This window comes from Arvicola amphibius, chromosome 11 (genome assembly GCF_903992535.2).
Source record: "Arvicola amphibius chromosome 11, mArvAmp1.2, whole genome shotgun sequence".
In the NCBI taxonomy this organism is placed as follows: Eukaryota; Metazoa; Chordata; class Mammalia; order Rodentia; family Cricetidae; genus Arvicola; species Arvicola amphibius.
This window is the reverse complement of record NC_052057.2, coordinates 44332661-44350755: the sequence shown is the minus strand read 5'-3', so window position 1 is coordinate 44350755 and position 18095 is coordinate 44332661. Positions and strand designations below refer to the sequence as shown.

At 42.3% G+C, this 18095-nt stretch overlaps 1 protein-coding gene across 1 annotated transcript in view; it reads left to right on the top strand.

Moving 5' to 3' along the window:
- Nucleotides 1–730: 730 nt before the first annotated feature.
- Nucleotides 731–18095, top strand: part of Mccc1 (methylcrotonyl-CoA carboxylase subunit 1) — a 40901-nt gene continuing 23536 nt past the window's right edge. The window contains 8 exon segments of the mRNA XM_038346911.1: nucleotides 731–826; nucleotides 2661–2782; nucleotides 3271–3418; nucleotides 3502–3623; nucleotides 9621–9634; nucleotides 9637–9667; nucleotides 9669–9729; nucleotides 11102–11183. Coding sequence (XP_038202839.1) covers nucleotides 785–826; nucleotides 2661–2782; nucleotides 3271–3418; nucleotides 3502–3623; nucleotides 9621–9634; nucleotides 9637–9667; nucleotides 9669–9729; nucleotides 11102–11183 — 622 coding nt within the window. The 5' untranslated portion in view covers nucleotides 731–784.

Below are 18095 nucleotides of genomic sequence, written 5' to 3'. Positions count from 1 at the left end.
GTTGTGCCCAGTGTTTTTATTTTAAATAGTAACTATATCAGGATTTTTCTTTTGGGTCGTTAATGAGCTCCAAAATCATGACATGGAGACTTATTAACTTACTATTAATTATGAATACTTGCCCTTAGCTCTTATTTTAATCTGTTTCTTTTTATCTGCAGTTTGTCTCAGGGATTTTTACCTTTCTTCTTTCCTCCCTCCCTCCCTCCCTCCCTCCCTCCTTCCCTTCCCCACTCTCTCTTTCTCTTTTCCTTCCTCCCTCCCTCCCTCCCTCCCTTCCTCCCTCCCTTCCTTCCTTTCTCCTTCGTTCGTTTGTTCGTTCCTTCCTTCCTTCCTTCTTGCATATCTTACTTTCATTGCTTTTCGTGGCTGGCTGGCGGCTTCCTGTCTTCTAGTCCTGGGCATTTCCCTCTCTTTCCCCCTCCTTCTCTTCTTCTCTTTCCCTTTGCCTAGATTTCTCCTCCTACTTATTTGCTTTGCCCACCAGCCCCACCTATCCTTCTCTCGTTCAACTATTGACCATTCAGCTTTTTATTAGACCAATCAGATGCCTTAGGCAGGCAAGGGGTAACAAATTCAACACATCTTTACATTGTTAACAAAGGCAGCAGAAGCAAATGTAAAACACCTTCACATAGTTATTAAAGTAATATTCTAGAACATAAACAAATGTAGCATGTTTTTGCTAGCTAAACAAAGTAACTGAGGTAGTACATGCTGTCTTTAACAGGCGGATGAAGCGTATTTCATTGGCCCTGCTCCATCTCAGCAGAGCTACCTTGCAATGGAAAAAATCATTCAAGTGGCCAAGAGCTCTGCAGCACAGGTAAGAACTGTGAAAAAGTTTACAAAGCAAAGCAAATAAATTTTGTATAGTTTATGTAAAGTTACTTCTGTATAGATATTTTCTCTTTCCAGCCAGTGTTAATGTGTGATTATTGAGTTATCTTTGGAAACTGTATACATTTCTGTATACATTCTTCTTCCTCAGCCTTTTACTGGGTCCTCTGCACTTGAATTCTTTTGGGAAGTAGATGGAGGGAGAATCTAAATCATAAATTAGAATTGAGGAAGAATTGGGCTCTTCTTCCTCAAAATTCAGGTGCTTTGAACATGAGATGTTTGGGTTTAGGTCAGTTTTGCACAGAAACAATAAACAAATCCCTTTTCCCAGGCTACAAGCCTTTGCTGTCCTTAATAGCACCGCTGTTCTGAATCAAAGTGTGTGGGTTGTTCTAGGGTGGATGATGTGGCTCATCAGGTAAAGGCACTTGCTACCAAGCCTGTCAGCCTGAGTTCAGTGGAAGGACAGAACTGATTCCTCTAAATTGTCCTCTGACCTCCACATGCATGCCTCACCACACATACACACATATACACACACACAGCAAAAGATGCAATAACAACTGTTTAATAACTATTACTTTTTTAACCAAATATTTGCCTTAAATTAAAAAAGGAAAGCTATGTCTTAATTGTGTTTCTAAATTTAATTTATATTGAGTAATAGCCACTTCTTGATTTAAGCATTTTTAAAGTTCAGTTATTAAAACTTTAAAAAAGTTTGTGTAAAGGTAAAAAATTTTTAATGTGTATGTAAATATTGTTCTAGAGATGACCATACAATTCATTAATTCCACTTTAAATTTTTATGTGTTTTTGTGTATATATATATGTATATATATATATATATATATATATACATATATATATGTCTGTAAATGTGTGTGTATGTGTGTGCCTGTGTGCGTGTGTGTGTGTGTGTGTGTGTGTGTGTGTGTGTGTGTGTGTGTGTCTGATGTAGGGGTGGAAACTTGTGAATGTGAAGGTCCGAGAACAACTTTGCAGGGTCAGTTTTCTCTTACCGTTTTATGACTTCCAGACTCAAACTCAGGTGTTTGCTTTCGGTGGGCACTTTACCCACTGAAATATCTCACTACCCTATTAATTGTACTTCTAGGTATATATAGAAGAATTTATACTAAGGGCTCATACCTGTCCACCAAAGTTCACAGTCATGTTATTTTAGACAATAAAAAAGTAGAAACAATTCACAACAGAATTGTGGATGATCAAATCTGGAATATATATGTAATGAAATATTAGCACTAAAAATGAATGAAATTCTGGTACAAGTTGACACATGGATGTGAAACCAGCTAAGTTAAATAAGCCACAGTCAGACAAGAACTCCATCAGCAGAAGAGATCTAGACTTGTAAGTTCATAGAAATAAAAAGAAAAATCACGGCTGCTCGTTCCTTATGTCTGGGACGGTGGTAAGGTTTTGGAGACAGGTGATGATGACAGTAGGAGGGCATCCTCGTTGTGAATCATGTGCTTAGAGTTGCTGGAACTGGCACCTCCTGAGCTGTGACTTATTTCTGTAACAAAAGGTTCAAGGCTGCGGGTAAGCTCCATGGTAGACACCTTGCCTGACACACGCGAGGCAGCATCAAGTGAGAAAAGAAATAAGCTTTCATGGTGTGAAACAGGCTTCAAAATTTCAGCGTGAATGTTCTAGACATCTTTGTGGGAGCATGTCATAACAGAGGCCTTTGTGTCTTGTGGGCCACATCTGGATCTCCCCAGAGGAGGGCGCAATGCCAGCACCAAAGCTTTGCTAGCCAGTAAGTTGGCTGTGCTTTCTCTCCTTTGTAGGCCATCCATCCAGGATACGGGTTTCTTTCAGAAAATATGGAATTTGCTGAACTCTGTAAGCAAGAGGGCATTATTTTTATAGGTCCTCCTTCATCTGCAATTAGAGATATGGGAATAAAGAGGTAAGCGTTATAAGACAAATTGAAGTAGTCTATTTTATTACAACAGGTATTTTTTTAATTAATTGTTACTTGTGTGTGTTTGTGCATGTGCACATGCAAACATCCCACCTTTACATGGGTTCTGAGGACCAAATTCAAGGCTCGCAGGGCAAGCATTTTGCCTACTGAGCCATCTGGCCAGCTCCATTAATAGGCATTCTGAACTATACTCTCATTGCTGCTCTTCTGGTGTGTAGGAAAACTCCACTGAACTATGGAAAATATAGAAGTAATTAGTGTTTTAAGATATATATTAGCTGTCGGGGTTAGAAGATGGTGGGATGAGCTACCACGTGAAATCAGGACCACTGTGTAACAAGGACTTTCAGTGTATGCTGTAATATTGGTCTCAGCCTGTAGTCCTTCCTTTACTTGTGTGATGATTCTTTAAGGAGTTGTGACTTATTGATACCACGGAATTGGGACGTCTTGGTATTTTTACTCTACAGCACATCCAAGTCCATCATGGCGGCTGCTGGAGTTCCTGTTGTGGAAGGTTACCATGGCGAGGATCAATCTGACCAGTGCCTGAAAGAGCATGCTGGGAAAATTGGGTACCCTGTTATGATCAAAGCCGTCCGTGGTGGAGGAGGAAAAGTAAGGTTGTGGGTACCTGTCCTTGCCGTTTCTGGCTAGAGGTCTGCATTTATGTTGTGGACACACAATTCTTTCTTTCTTAGGGCATGAGGATCATTAGATCCGAAAAAGAATTCCAAGAGCAGTTAGAATCAGCCAGGAGAGAAGCTAAGAAGTCCTTCAATGACGACGCTATGCTAATCGAGAAGTTCGTGGACACACCAAGGTTAACTGCTGGTTTGGGGTTTTTGGCTTTGGGGTGCATGTGTGCAATGCATGTGTAGTCTGTAAGCTATGGTGTTGTAATACTAGATATAATTTTGTATATAGAGTTCCCCAGCTCTGCCTCTGTAATCATGAGTTAGAGGACAGTATATTTTCATCTAAATACTTTCTTGTATGTTATTAGAAAACTCATGTGTAAACACATAAGAATCAAAATATGCTCAGGATAACAGTGGATAGAATAATTTATAACATAATGTTATTCAGTAATATTATACTTCCAGGCATCTTCCCGTATCAGTAAACACTAACTCTGTCTTAGTGCCTTTGTTCAAGGTGGAATGGCCCTGAGACAGTGATGTGCCAGAGTCCGTTTATTACTGGTGAAACTGAGTATTTTCTTCCAGTATAAATATATTCTAAGAATCAGTGTAGTTACAGAGCTGCAAGCATTAGTTGAGGGATTTAAAACAATAGAACTTGTTAGTTAACTAGAGCCAGTTATGAAGATTTTTGTCATCATTCTGTGTTAGCAGGTAGTAGCCCTCCTCGCTAACACGGGACTCTAACATGTGCCAGATTCTATGTTTTCACATTTTAGGTAGTCTTATCGTCCTAATCCGAAAGCCCCTCCCCCCAGGTTTCAGTTTGTGCATCAGGGCACCAAGCAGTAGAGTGATTGTTGCTGCCTGTGGTTGCCCAGCTACTATGTTGTAAATCCGGAATTTGAGTTCAGAGTTCATATATATTGTTAATATACACACAAATATATACATATATTAGATATAAATATATATATGTAAAACCTTTAAGTCAAGTGGAAAGAACAATCCATTTGTGAACCATGCATAGAAAGGCTTTACCTTGCAAACAACGAACTTGAAGCTCTAAGTTCTTTCCTTAAAAGGAGCCCAGGAAGGACTGTCTTTAACAGGGCCCTGAGTTGTTTTGGTGTTTGTCTTATGCTGTATAAAAGGTGGAACTGTAGGGCTGGAGGGAGCAGTCTCAGCAGGTTAGAGCACTGGCCGCTCTTGCAGAGGATCTAGGTTTAATTCCCAGCAGCTCATCTGTAGCTCCAGCTCCAGGCCTCTTCTGGCTTCTGCGGGCCAGACGTCAGGCATGTATGTGATGCACAGACATACATACAGGCAAAACAAAAATAAGTAAATCTTTTTTTAAAATAATCAGTGGAGCCATACCCAAATGTGATACAATAAATGAAATTTAATTGCAGTTTGATAGTTAAAAAATAAATCAGTTTAAAACAGGTCAATAATTAGGAGAGCACAGCATATGCTTCCTTAGTGGGAAGGCAGAAATGAAGATGTCTTTTTGTAATAGCTTTCAAAAGAAAATAAAGAACCATGCAGATGAGTGTCCTCTTCTGTGAGAACTCTAGGGGCACTTGCTGGACATCCCCGTGAGTGTGACTCACTGCAGGGAACACTGATTATCTGATACAGGGCCTCCCCATGTAGCCCTGGCCACACGCTGACCTGGAGCTCACTATGCGGAGCCCTTGAACCCATGGTCCCCCCACCTCTGCCGCCCCAGGGTTGGGCTTACTGGCAGACACTACCACACCAGCTTCCTCAAGTAAGATTAGCATTTCTGTTCAGTGGTTTCTAGTGAAAATACTTGAATATTGGCTATTTTAGTCATCAGTGTGTTTTTATAACCTGCTGAATAGAGTTCCAGAGAATTCATGGTAGTGCTAATAAATCTGATCAGAATTATTGTTTTTCTGAGAGACTAGGATGGTAAACCATCTCTAAAGTGTATTATTTTAGAGAGAAAAAAAAAACAGATTCCTTCTTCATTTATACCCAACACATATTCTAGATAGTGTATAAACATACATAAGAAAATAGTATTCTTCTGTTCTTTGACAATATCCTGGTGTTCCTGTACTCTCCAGCAGTGTGTATTTCTCATAGTGGTTAAATTGAAGCTTCTGATCAGATTCATCTGTGCCCTGGGCTCTAGAACCTCTATATTAGCACAAGGGAAGGTCACTGAGAAAGAAGAAAATGGGAGCCACCAGGTGACTGCAGAGACCATAGCAGAACCTGTGTCTTTTGAGCTTCTCTTATATTTTAAGTACCGCAGGAAAGGTATTTCCCACTTCTGGAACTCAGAAGAGCTGTGTGGGTGGCTAGGTCCCCCATGTTCCCTTCATATCCCAGAGTCTGTACTAGAGTGTCTCCTTCCATGGAGTACTGAAAGCGTGAGCAAGGCAATGAGCCTGATAAACACATTTCTTCTCTGTTGTGTAAAGAGGTTGGACACCACAAAAAGCAAGGAAAACAAACAAAAACTGAACATGACGACCCATTTAGACCCATCAGAGAGCTGAAGCACAGAACAGACCACACTGAAATCTGGGCTGGCCGGGGAACTCAAGTTCTACTGGGATCAAACTCAAGAACTGCTGGGATCCACTCACCTGAAGCAGCAGCTGCTGTAGCCCTGAGACTTGGTAGGGATCTCGACAAGCGTCTGGCGACTTAAGCATCAACCAGCTTGAAGGAACAGCTTCCCTGGGGTGTATGTACCACCATTCATGGAAAATCAAAATCTTACCTCGTGATTTGGAGGAAAGGGGGTTGGGGGGAGGAGTATTTTATAGCAGGCCTAGAATATTCTATTCTCTTTAACAAACATATTTTCCCAAGAAACCATGCTCAAGCCTATTCAGTAAGAGGCACCAGCTAGTCCACTTTTGTACCTAAGGGAAGAAAAGAACAAGGGAGACACCCATGAGGGCACAGCAACAGCACGGACTGTAGAGTAACCGATTTAATTGAATGCTGCAGTAGCTTTTTTGGCCGTGTAGCTGTGCTCAAGTGTGTCTGTGAGAGAGTTACACAAGCCAGAATGGCCACAACACCTTGGTTGTAGCTCAGTGGCAGAGCGCTTGCCTGTCCTTTGCAAGGCTTTGGGTTTAACCCCCCAGGACTAAGAAAGCATTTTAGAGAGGTTGGGGCCCTTGTGGATGTGTTTGTGGTCGTGAGGGTTTGCCCTGAGTGGAATTCGTGTCCATCTAGAAGGCTTCAGGGAGCCATCTCCTTATTACTCAGTGTCTACGTCTATGAAGAGGCAGGATCTCACAGGCTCCGGAGTTGAAGTGTGTCCATTTTTACTTCTCACCCTCTGGTGCTGTAAGAATAAATTTTTGTCGTCTATAAATTTCTCAGCATAAGACTATTTGCAATAGCAGCCAGAAACAACCAGGACATGTCTCCAGCTTCAGTGTATTGACAGTGCATCGTCCCAGAGGCCTGCAGTGCAGGCTCATCTGGAGAAGGCTGGGAAACCGCGGGACGGTCAGGCAAGAACAGCGAAAGGGAAATGAAGACACAAGAGGAAAACACAGCTGTGGGGCCCACGGCTTTGACATGGTCTCCCTTGCCCCGGGCTGATCTAAGACCTCAGTGAGGTTCTTTTTACCTCAGATCTATCACCGATGCATCATGTCCTAGTTCTGACAAAAAAAAAAAAAAAAAAGATTTCTGAAGCCAGAAAAAGCTTTTCCTGAAGAAACAAAGTAAGCGAACTGAGTCTCAATTTAAGCTCTACCAAATAGGAAATTTAAAGTAACTTATTAATTCATTACAGGCTTTGATCTGGCAAACAGAAAACATGGCAAAACAAAGGAGAATGAGAATCAGAGATGTGGAAAAAGAGAATAAAAAGAAAATGCTAAGAACGAAAACACTGTAGTAAAGTGAACACATTGGATGGGTTTTCAGCAGCCTGGATATGAGCAGCAAAGGAAAGAGATACTGATGGGAACATATGGCAGCGACCAACTCCCCAGGCACAAATTGTTACAAGGAAAATTAAAAATAAAACCCACAACTGAAGTATTTTAAAGGTATTCTATGTTATTTCACTACAGAAAGAAGAAGAAAGGAAGAAGAAATAATTTGAAGTAGGTATTGCTAAGCATTTTCCAAAATTAGTGACAGTCACCCAGCCATGGAAGTAGGACAAAGAGGCTGTGTGGTGATGGTGGCGCACGTCTTTAATCCCCAGAACATGGGAGGCAGAGGCAGGCACATGTCTGTGACTTCCAGGACAGCTAGGGCTCTTACACCAGAGAAACCCTGTCTTGAAAATCCAAAAAGTAAAAAATAAAGTAATAGGATGAATGACCAACTTATCTGGATAAATAGCTAAACGCATCTAGTCATGTGTCTGTGAAATTTAACACGAAAGGCAAGTAGAAGAGCCATGGGGCGGAAAGCTGCTAGAGTCTGGGATCTGAAATGCCCACCCCCAAAGACCTTGTGTGTGTGTGAAGGCTTAGATCCTAGTTTGACATTCACTGGAAGAAGAGACGCCTGGTCTGAGATATTTCAGTCCTGCGAGGATGTGCCCTGGGAGAGACAATGATTACCTGCCCCTTACTTTTCCTTTCTTAGCTTTGGGATATACTGGCTCTGCTGTGCCCTTCCACCTGCTGAGCTGTCAAAGGCCCAGGGTAGCAAGGCCAATGGTTATTGATTAATCCCCAGTAATCATGGATCACAAACAGTGGACAATACTCTTTCTCTTTTAGTATTTATTTTTTTAAATTATTGTTTATTTCTAATTTTCAATTATTATAAGTACAGCATTTATCCATTCCCTTTCATCTCTCCAAACCCTCCTACATACCCCATTATTCTGTTCAAATTCATGGCCTTTTAAAAATTATATTACGCATATATATGTGTGTGTGTATACATACATACATATATATGTTACACCTAAATATGGTCATTCTGTATAATGTTACTTATATGTATGTTCTCAGAGCCAACCACTTTACTATTTATTGACAACCAATTGGTGTGTTGTTCCCTGGGGAGACTATGTCTCCCTTTCTCCAGCACTCTTTAGTTTTCCCATAGTTCTTTGTGTAAATTGGGGCCTGTGTCCTTTCCACCATCCCTTTGGCATGTCTGTTGTCATTGTCAGCTCATGTTAGGCAGTCAGTTTGTGAGACTTTATGGATGTAGCTTCTGATGTTACAGGAGATGCAAACTCCTTGATGCTCTACCCCTATAATCATCCCTACCCCATTTCTACAGTGTTCCCTAAGTCTGAGATGGCGGATGCCTTTGTAGATGTACCCATTGGGAATAGACTCCACAGGTCTGTATATGGGTTGGTTGTGGTTTTCTGTGATGGTCTCCATCTGTTGCAAAGAGAAGTTTCTGATGAAGGGTAAGACGACCGCTTACCTGTGGATATGAGGCCAGTTCTTTAGTTTGTTGTTAGGGATCATGCTGGTTTAGTAAAGCTGTGCTTGTGGCTCTTCTTCAAGACCCATGACTTCACCAGCCCTGGGTAGTCAGCTAGGACCAGTGATGTGTGAGCCCTCATTTGTATAGGCATTACGTATGTTCACTCTCAGTATGCCTGTCAGAATTTTTGATAGTTATTTAAAACTCATTATTAAAGTGCCTTTTTAATTTTTTTCATGATTTCAATGCTAGTACGTTCTTGAAAATACTAATGATCTATATTTATTTTAATTATTTTTAGTCTTTTATAGATGAGACGTTTTTGATTTCAGTCTTCATTGTTATAAAATCTGACTGCAAAAGTTTTTTGTTATTTTTAAAGCATGGTTATTATTGGTGTTTTTATGAATTATAGTTTGTAGTAAATTTTTGTAAACAATTTTATCAGTCTTTTGATTTTCTTTCCCTTTGTAATTAATACCTATCTTGGGTCTCCTGAATTTCTTACCTACCAGTCATTTTCATATACATACATTCTGTTTTCTGTAGTGTCTATCATACAAGTAGAAACCATATTACTTGGACTTTACAACATTGTAGCTCTTTTTAAATCTATAACCTCAACATGGAGTCTAGAAGATCATTTCTTTCTCAGAGAAAATGAGCAAATCTTGGTCATTTTTGGTCAACAGTTTGGGTTGATAAATATAAACTCTCTGAAACCTAGTGAAGTATGTTAACACATTGGTTTCTTTTTGAAATAGGCATGTGGAAGTCAGGTGTTTGGTGATCATCATGGCAACGCAGTGTACTGTTGAAAGAGACTGCAGTGTGCAGCGGCGCCATCAGAAGATCATTGAGGAGGCCCCAGCGGTAAGGAACTTAAATGACATTTCCAGGGTTCTCTGGACCACAAACCTTGTTCAGTCTTATTTTCATGTCTGTAAAGACAACGTCTCTCATCCCTAGCGTCTGACTAGTAATGCATTGTAAGACTTCGGTGCAAAGCTGAGGATCCATAGAGTTGGGGAGTGATGGGTGGGCTACTGTTCTGGGATCAGACACAGGTGAGCCCTGCTCCTGTGGACACAGTCCAGAAAGATCTACCTCGGTGCAAGTGTATGACCAAGAGTTAGCAACTGGGCAGTGATGTGAGTACGCAGTTTAAACTGTAATTAATTAATTAGGACTGATTGTGTGAATAAAATGGAATGATCTGGTCAGTTGGACATCATTTTCATGGAGAAGACTCTTGTTTTAACCCGTTTCAGCATGTTCCCCAACTGTGTTAGTCATCTTCTTGCCCAACAGTTACATTGTGGAGGAAATGTAGTCTCTATTTGACAACTTTCCCTTCATACTGTTTCTATCCCTGAGTTGGTTCAGGTTGCCAAGAGGGTCAAAGCCAGGGCTTCCTATTTTGATGATTATAATTCTGTGGAGCTTACAAATGCCATTGGTGAGATATATGTTGTTTGTATTGCTGAAACACCAGTGTTTTCTAGTTAACCAGCTCTTACCCTGCTCAAAATAGAATTTTTGTTGCAAAATATGTTATATATTTGAAGCACGTGTCAACAGCTTCAGGAAGGCTTAGTGGTTTTTTTTTTGTTTTTTGTTTTTTTGTTTTTTGTTTTTTGAGACAGGGTTTCTCTGTAACTTTGGAGCCTGTCCTGGAACTAGCTCTTGTAGACCAGGATGGTCTCGAACTCACAGAGATCCGCCTGCCTTTGCCTCCCGAGTGCTGGGATTAAAGGCGTGCACCACCGCCGCCCAGCTGAAGGCTTAGTTTTAAGCAGTGATTACTTGAATGTCTGCGTGCAGAACATTGTTGGAAACAGTGCCTGTAGAAGTAGTGGCGTCAGATTCCGTCGGGCCCCCTACAGGTTGTGAGCTGTGTGTTCTGGAAATCAGACTCTAAGCCTCTGCAGGAGCAGTACATACTCTCAACTGCTGACCCATCTTCCCAGCCCGATCCTTGTCATCTTACATGGAGTTATGAAGGTTGTTATGCAAACACCAGGATAAAGATATGTAATTGTACTGGTAATATGTGTGATTCATAGACAATTCTAGCAGAAGCATTCAGTTTTGGTATATTGACAGACAGATTGGTATATTAGCTTTTAATGCAGTTATTTAATATACACTATTATCTAACGTACATTTTAATTGTTTTTACATTCTGGTGGAAATGTATAGAGACCAAGTACTAGTGGAAATTAATTTTACTATCTCCCTGTAGCCTGGTATTAATCCTGAAGTAAGAAGAAGTCTGGGAGAGGCTGCGGTCAGGGCTGCTCAAGCTGTCAAGTACGTGGGAGCAGGTATGTCAAAACTTCCTCGCAAAAATGATCTCATTTCAGGAGACAAGAAGGATATGCATCAGGCTCCTAGATGTTTTTACTGTATCTGCAGTAAGAAATACACTCTTAAGGAACAAACATTTCTGAACCAGCACTTGGCCTAATCAGATATGTGGAAGTCTGGTACTTCTATTTCAAAATAAAATGAATAAATTCTTTTTCTCATTTAAAATGATCAAGTTTTATTTTCAGAGCGTAGTTCCTATTTGTTTCTTTACAGAGCTAAGGACTTTGCCAGGGCCTCATGTGCCAGGCAATAGCTTTACCATGGAGATGCACCCAAAAGTCTTTAAGAGCATTTCTCAGGCCACAGCAAAGCTGAGCGAAGCCAGAGCTGTACTTCTGCACCCCCTGCCCCGCCAGCCTCCAGGGTCCTGCAGGGCTCACGCCCTACCCTAGGCCACCGGTCATAGCTTAGGGCAGTGGGTCTGTCTTCCTAATACTGCAACCCCTTAATACAGTTCTTCATGTGGTGTTGGCCCAGCATCTCGTCGTTACTTCATAACTGTAATTTTGCTAGTGTTATGGCTAATAATATAAATGTATGCTATGCAGGACAACTGACATGTGACTCCTGGGAAAGGGTGGTTCCAACCCCAAAGGGGTCACAAAGGGGTCACCACTCACAGGTTCAGAACAACTGGTTCAGGACTTAGTCCTGGTATTACCCATCTATGAGTTTTGATGAATGTGTAATGATATGTACCTACTCTTGCATTAATAGCATGCTACAGAATAGTTTCACCGACATAATATCCTCTCTGCTGTTCCCTGGCTGCCCTCATGGCTTACCTGTGTGAGAGTTTCTGTAGTGAAGTCATCCAGTGCGAAGCCTCTTCAGATGACGCCTTCCTCCTAGTGCTCGCTCTGTGTTTCCCTTGTGTCCGCGCCATCTCACAGCTTGATACTCGTTTCCTATTGTTCTAAGTGTCGCCTTCCCACTAACAACGAAGGCTCCTGCTGCAGCGCTCCTGCAGCATTTGTGTTGCTGGTTGTGCTGCTCCTTTTGTCATGGTGTCACAAACTAGAGTCACCTGGAGGGACTGCCTCCATCGGATTGTCCCAAGGGCAGTCTGTGGACATTTTCTGGATTAATGACTGATGTAGGTGAGCCCAGCCCTCTGTGGGTGGTACCGTCCCAGAGCAAACCAATCCTGGGTTATATAAAAGAGCAAGTGAGCCGGCTACGAGTGAGCTGGTAAGCTGCACGGCTTGATTTCCCGCCTCTAGGTTCCTGCCTGGAGCTGCTGTCCTGGCTTCCCTCGGTGATGGGCTGTAAGCTAGCCTTAAGATGAATTAAACCCTCCCCCAAGCTACATTTGAGCAAGCTAGGGTAGCAGTGCTGTGGGTCGTCGGCCACTTCTTATCCCATTGTTTCATTTGTTGATTCATTCATCTTGCATTCTGGGGATAGACCACAGAGCCTTGAGCGTGCCAGGCAGGTGCTGTACCAATGAACTACATCTCATCCCGCATTGTTTGAATTTTTATTTCCCTCCTGAGTTATTTATGAAGCATCTCATCGTTATTTGCCATCTCTATATCTACTTTGATAACGTTTCAGAGTCTTTCGTCCATTTTTTTAGTCTTTTTTATATTTGTTTTATAGATACTCAGTCTGTACTTGGCCTCTCACGTTATTCAAAGCGTCTTTTGGAGAGTGTGTGTTTTCAATTGTGATGAAATCTTACCTGTCAGCTCTTCCATGGGCTGCACCTTTGTTGTGTGTGCGTAAATGTCATTGCTGTACCCCAGTTTGCCTAGATAAACCCCAGCTTATCTTGTAGGTTATTTTCTAGGGCTGTGGTTTTGCAGTTTTCATTTAGACATATTATCTGTTTTGAATTAATGCTTATGAAAAATATACAATCTGTGTTTAGGTTCCTCGTTTTTCTTCGGAATGTTTTTGTTCCAGTACCTTCATCCCAGCAAGTTATTTGTGATATCAGTAAACTGACCCTAACGTTTATATTAAGAGGCAAAGGACCCCAAATAGCTAACTCAACAATATAGAGAGACTGTGCAATTGTATTGCCTGTGCCCCTTTGCCATAGGTTAGTATATTGATGTGGGTCTAGTCCATTGATTCGTTCATCTCGTTTTGCAATACCATATACTCTTGTTTTAACTTTAGCCTTTATAGTAAGTCTTAAAGTCGAGTACTGTTATTCCTTCATCCTTGCTATTTTCCTGTATTGTTAACTCAACAATTGATTTTTATGTGCATGAATATTTTGCCTGCGTGTATGTGTGCACAGTGTGTGTGTGGTGCTTGCAGTGGCCAGAAGGTCACGTTAATCCTCTGGAACTGGGGTTACAGGTGGCCATGATCTGCCATGCGGGTCTTTTGTTGCGTATTTATTTTCTGTATACGTGTGTGCCCTTTTTTTGTTTTTTTTTTTTTGTTTTTTCCTTAGAAGTCTAACTGGGGTGAACTAGAAACCCTACCATGTTTGGATTTCCCTTTCCCCAGCCTCCGTCTTTCCCTTAGCCGCTCGTCTGATTCCTTAGCTTGGCTATTGTGAGCACAGCTAAGCAGATAGTTGTACCTGTGTGCTCACATGCACACAAGTGTGCCACAGCACACAGGAGATCAGGGATGGTGTTTGGGAGTCAGTTCTCTCTTCCACCATGGGATTCAACTAGGGTCATCATGCTTGGCAGCAAGCCTTCTGAGCCATCTCTCCAGTCCTTTGTTGCAATATGTATTGTTTGATTCCTAATTTTTGTTTTTTTTAAAGAAAACAAACTATCTTTTTTTACTTTACATACTAATACCAGTCCCTACTCCCTCCCCTCTTCCCATCCCCTCCACCTTCTCCCCTCCACACCACCCTCCATCCACTCCTCAGAGAGGGTAAGGCACATTGCTTTGGGGAAGTCCAAGGCCCTCCCTACTGTGACTAGGCTGAGCCAGGTATCCATCCAAAGAGAACAGAATCCCAAAAAGCCAATACAAGCAGTAGGGATAAATCCTGGTGCCGCCAGTGGTCCCCCAGTCTGCCCCAGCCATGCAACCATCAACCACATTCAGAGGGTCCAGTTTGGTCCTATGCTGTTGGAGCCCGTGTGGCTCCAACACAGAAAATTATCTTCCCTAACTGGACTGGTACTGAGCCGCAAGGAATAATCAGACACAACTTACATGGTCATCATGGAAGATCATCTCAGGGTCTTTCTCCTGCCAACTTTTATACCAACACATAAACTGAGGGGGGGGGTGTGTGGGGATGGGGGTGGGGGGGTGGGGGTGGGGAATACATTAGGCTGTCTCCTAGGTAACCAGGTGAATGGCCTTTAGTCACATCCGCATCTACCTGTTTGCCGAGTATGCTAGCTGTCACACAGGCCTGAATTAGCATCTCTATAAGACATCCTCCAAATTACAAAGGAAGGAGCACCAAACATCCTGACCATTAAGTCTTCAGTTTCAGCCAACACCTCTCCCCAGGTGATTTACATTTATAACAAAAGAGAAGGAGCAGCACGTCCTGGCTGTTGCTGAGGCTGTCTGCAGGTCTACGTGACCGTCTCAGGTGGGCCTATGGCTTTGGAGCCTGGCTGCCACACCATATAGAAATATGGGCCTACACTATGCTGGTTCCTTCCCTGTCCAGCTGGAGTTGGTGAGCTCCCATTAGCTCAGCTAAACTGTTTCAGTGGGTGTCCCCATCATGGTCTTGACCTCTTTGCTCATATTCTCACTCCTCCCACCCTTCAGCTGGACTTTGGGAGTTCAGTCCCGTGCTCCACTGCAGGTCTCTGTCTCTGTTTTCGTCAGTTGCTGGTGACATTTAAGATAGTCATCGATCTGACTACAGGGCAAGGCCAGTTTGGACACCCTCTCCACTATTGTTTAGAGTCTTAGCTGGGTTTTTTTGACATTTATAACCGGATAGATGCTCACCCAGTCCCACTGGGCCAGTTTCTTTCCTGCCTGCCGGGTCTCTACAGCCGCTATGGAATAATCACTCAGAGGCTAATATATTAAATATAATTGTTTGGTCAATGACTTAGGTCTCTTACTGGCTAGCTCTAACTATAAATTAACCCATTTCAAATAGTTTATATTTTACCATGAGGCTCGTGGCTTGCCAATAATGTTCCGACCTCTTTCTCCTTTGGCGGTTACATGGCATCTCCTTGAGTTTGCCTACACTTTCTCTGTATCTTTGTTTGGACCTCCTGCCTAGCTTTACTTTGCTAAGCCATTGGCCAGAACAGCTTTATTCATCGACCAACAAAAGCAACACATATACAGAAGGACATCCCACATCAATGTCTGTTACTGGATTATTGAATTTAATTTGATATTCTCTTTCTTCCTTTCTTATACATTTGCTGTTATAAATCTATAAGCACTGTCTCACTGTCTCTGCTACAGCCATTCATTTTAATTGCGTTTTCATTTAATATAAAATAAAAAGTTTTCTTTAGTTTTCAGGTGTATTTCAGGGGTGTGTGTGTGTGTGTGTGTGTGTGTGTGTGTGTGTCTCACTGTGGCTTGGTCATCAGTTGGGGGCTTGGTGTATGATCAATCCCTTGTTAAGTTAAAGTATTGCTGAGCATGATGGTTACCATTAATTATCAATTTGACAGGATCTAGAGTTACCAGAGAGACTAGCATTCATTGCTCTCTTTTTCCTGCCTCTGGACAAAATATGACAGTCTTGTCACCCACCGTACCTTAACTGCCATGACAGACTGTCCCCTGAGCCCTGAGCCAAAATAAACCCTCTGATGGTTTGATGAAGGATTTTGTCACAGCAAGAAGGAAAGTAATGACACATCAAGATTCAGGGACAACTATGTCATGGTTGGGTTGAGGCATAGTTTTTTTTAAATATTTATTTATTTATTATGTATATAATATTTTGTCTGTGTGTATGCCTCCAGACCAGAAGAGGGCAGCAGACCCCATTACAGATGGTTGTAAGCCACCATGTGGTTGCTGGGAACTGAACTCAGGACCTTTGGAAGAGCAGGCAATGCTCTTAACCTCTGAGCCATCTCTCCAGCCAGAGGCATAGTTTTTAAAACTGGGCTGGAATATAGCTCTGTATCATAACATCCATTCATTGTCCTCAAGGCACCAGGGTATAGCTCTCAGCATTGAGAGAGAAGAAAACAATAGTAACAGCAACAATGTATTACATCCAGATACAGAAACACTGCAACAACTAATTAAAAACATTTACTAGTAACAAAAGAGGAATAACAAAAGAATAATAAATCAAAATATTTAAAAGGGAATGAAAAATGTAGGAAAAGTTTGTTTTTAGAACAGGGTCTCACGGTGTAGCTCTGACTGGCCTGGAGCTTACTGTGTTGTCCTGATTTGAAAGAAAATGACACCTAGAGGGAGTGGCACTATGAGGAGGTGTGGCTTTGTTGGAGGAAATGAGTCACTGTGGAGGCAGGCTTTGAGGTCCCGTATATGCTCTAGCCATACCCAGCGAGACAGCCCACTTCCTGTTGCCTATGAGTCAGATGCAAAACTCTCAGCTACCTTCCAGCACCATGTCTGCCTGCATGCTGACTTGCTTCTCACCAGGATGATAACTAAACTGTAAGCCACCACAATTAAATGCTTTCCTTATAAGAGTTGTCATGGTGTTTCTCCACAGTAATAGAAACCATAACTGAGACAGAAGTAGACCAGGCTAATCTCCAGCTCACAGAAATCTGCCTGCCCCTGCCTCCCAGGTTCTGGGATTAAAGGTATATAAGGCTAGAAAATAAAATTTTAGAATTTAGAAATTTGTGCTAATTGAAAAAAGAGAGAGAGAAGATCAACTTAAGTACACTGTAGATATGTGTTAGCCTTGGCCTAATCCTTAGTATCCCAAAGAGAAGGAAAGACAATAATAAAAGGGAAATAAGCAGGAAAGATCCAGTTAAAAACATTTTAGAGGCAAAATTATACACTAAAGAGAGAAAGGGTGAGCAGAATTGAAGCCTGCGCAGCGCCAGCCTGCCTGTGGCGTGGGGTTGCTGTCTGCATCACAGAACATCGAGTTCTTCCCACACAGGCCACGGCCACCTTCTCTCCAAGGTTTCCCACACCGCTGGCCTTGGCATTTCAAGGAATAGCGGTGCAGGGATGGACGGAGGCATCAAGAGCTGGAGTTCCGGCTGAGGTCACGACCGTGACAGTAACTGTGTTGAGAAAGTCCAGAATGCAGTGTCGCTAACCTCCAGAGCCTGGGTTTCACCGGTTTCTTAGTAACTATGCAGTAAGAGAATATTCTCCATGTGTGTTCGTATAGTACACATAGCATGTCTTTGTTTATATATAATATAATTTATGTGCCAAACTAAACAGGGATGCCAGCGTTTCTTTCCCTGTTACTGTGACGGAACCTAACAAAAGTTACTTAAGAGAGGATTCATTCCGGCTCACACTTCAAGAGTACTGTCCCCTGTGGCCGGGAAGTTACAGGAGCAGGAGTCCAGCTGGTCACTTTAAATATACAAACAGGAAGTAGGCAATAATGAATGAATGCTGCCAGGCAGTTCCCTTTCTTTGCTCATGTGGTCTAGGATGGTAGTCATGAAATGCTGCCACATACAATGGGCAAGCCTCCCCACCTCAATTCATTATAGCCAAAGTAATCCCCCCAGGCATACCCAGAGCCCCTGTCTCCCGGTGACTCTAGACTCTTTCTGGTAAGCAGTGAGGGCGAGGAGAATTTACACACACACACACACACACACACACACACACTAATAAGAGTCCCAAGTGGTCAGCTGAGAAATCAGAAGTAAAGTAAATGTTTTCAGCCTTTGCTGAGTAGATCTTTTAGTGATCTCTGGGGAGAGCACAGGCCCTTTCTTGAGTTTTGCTCACCACCACCTCCCCCTGCAATCACG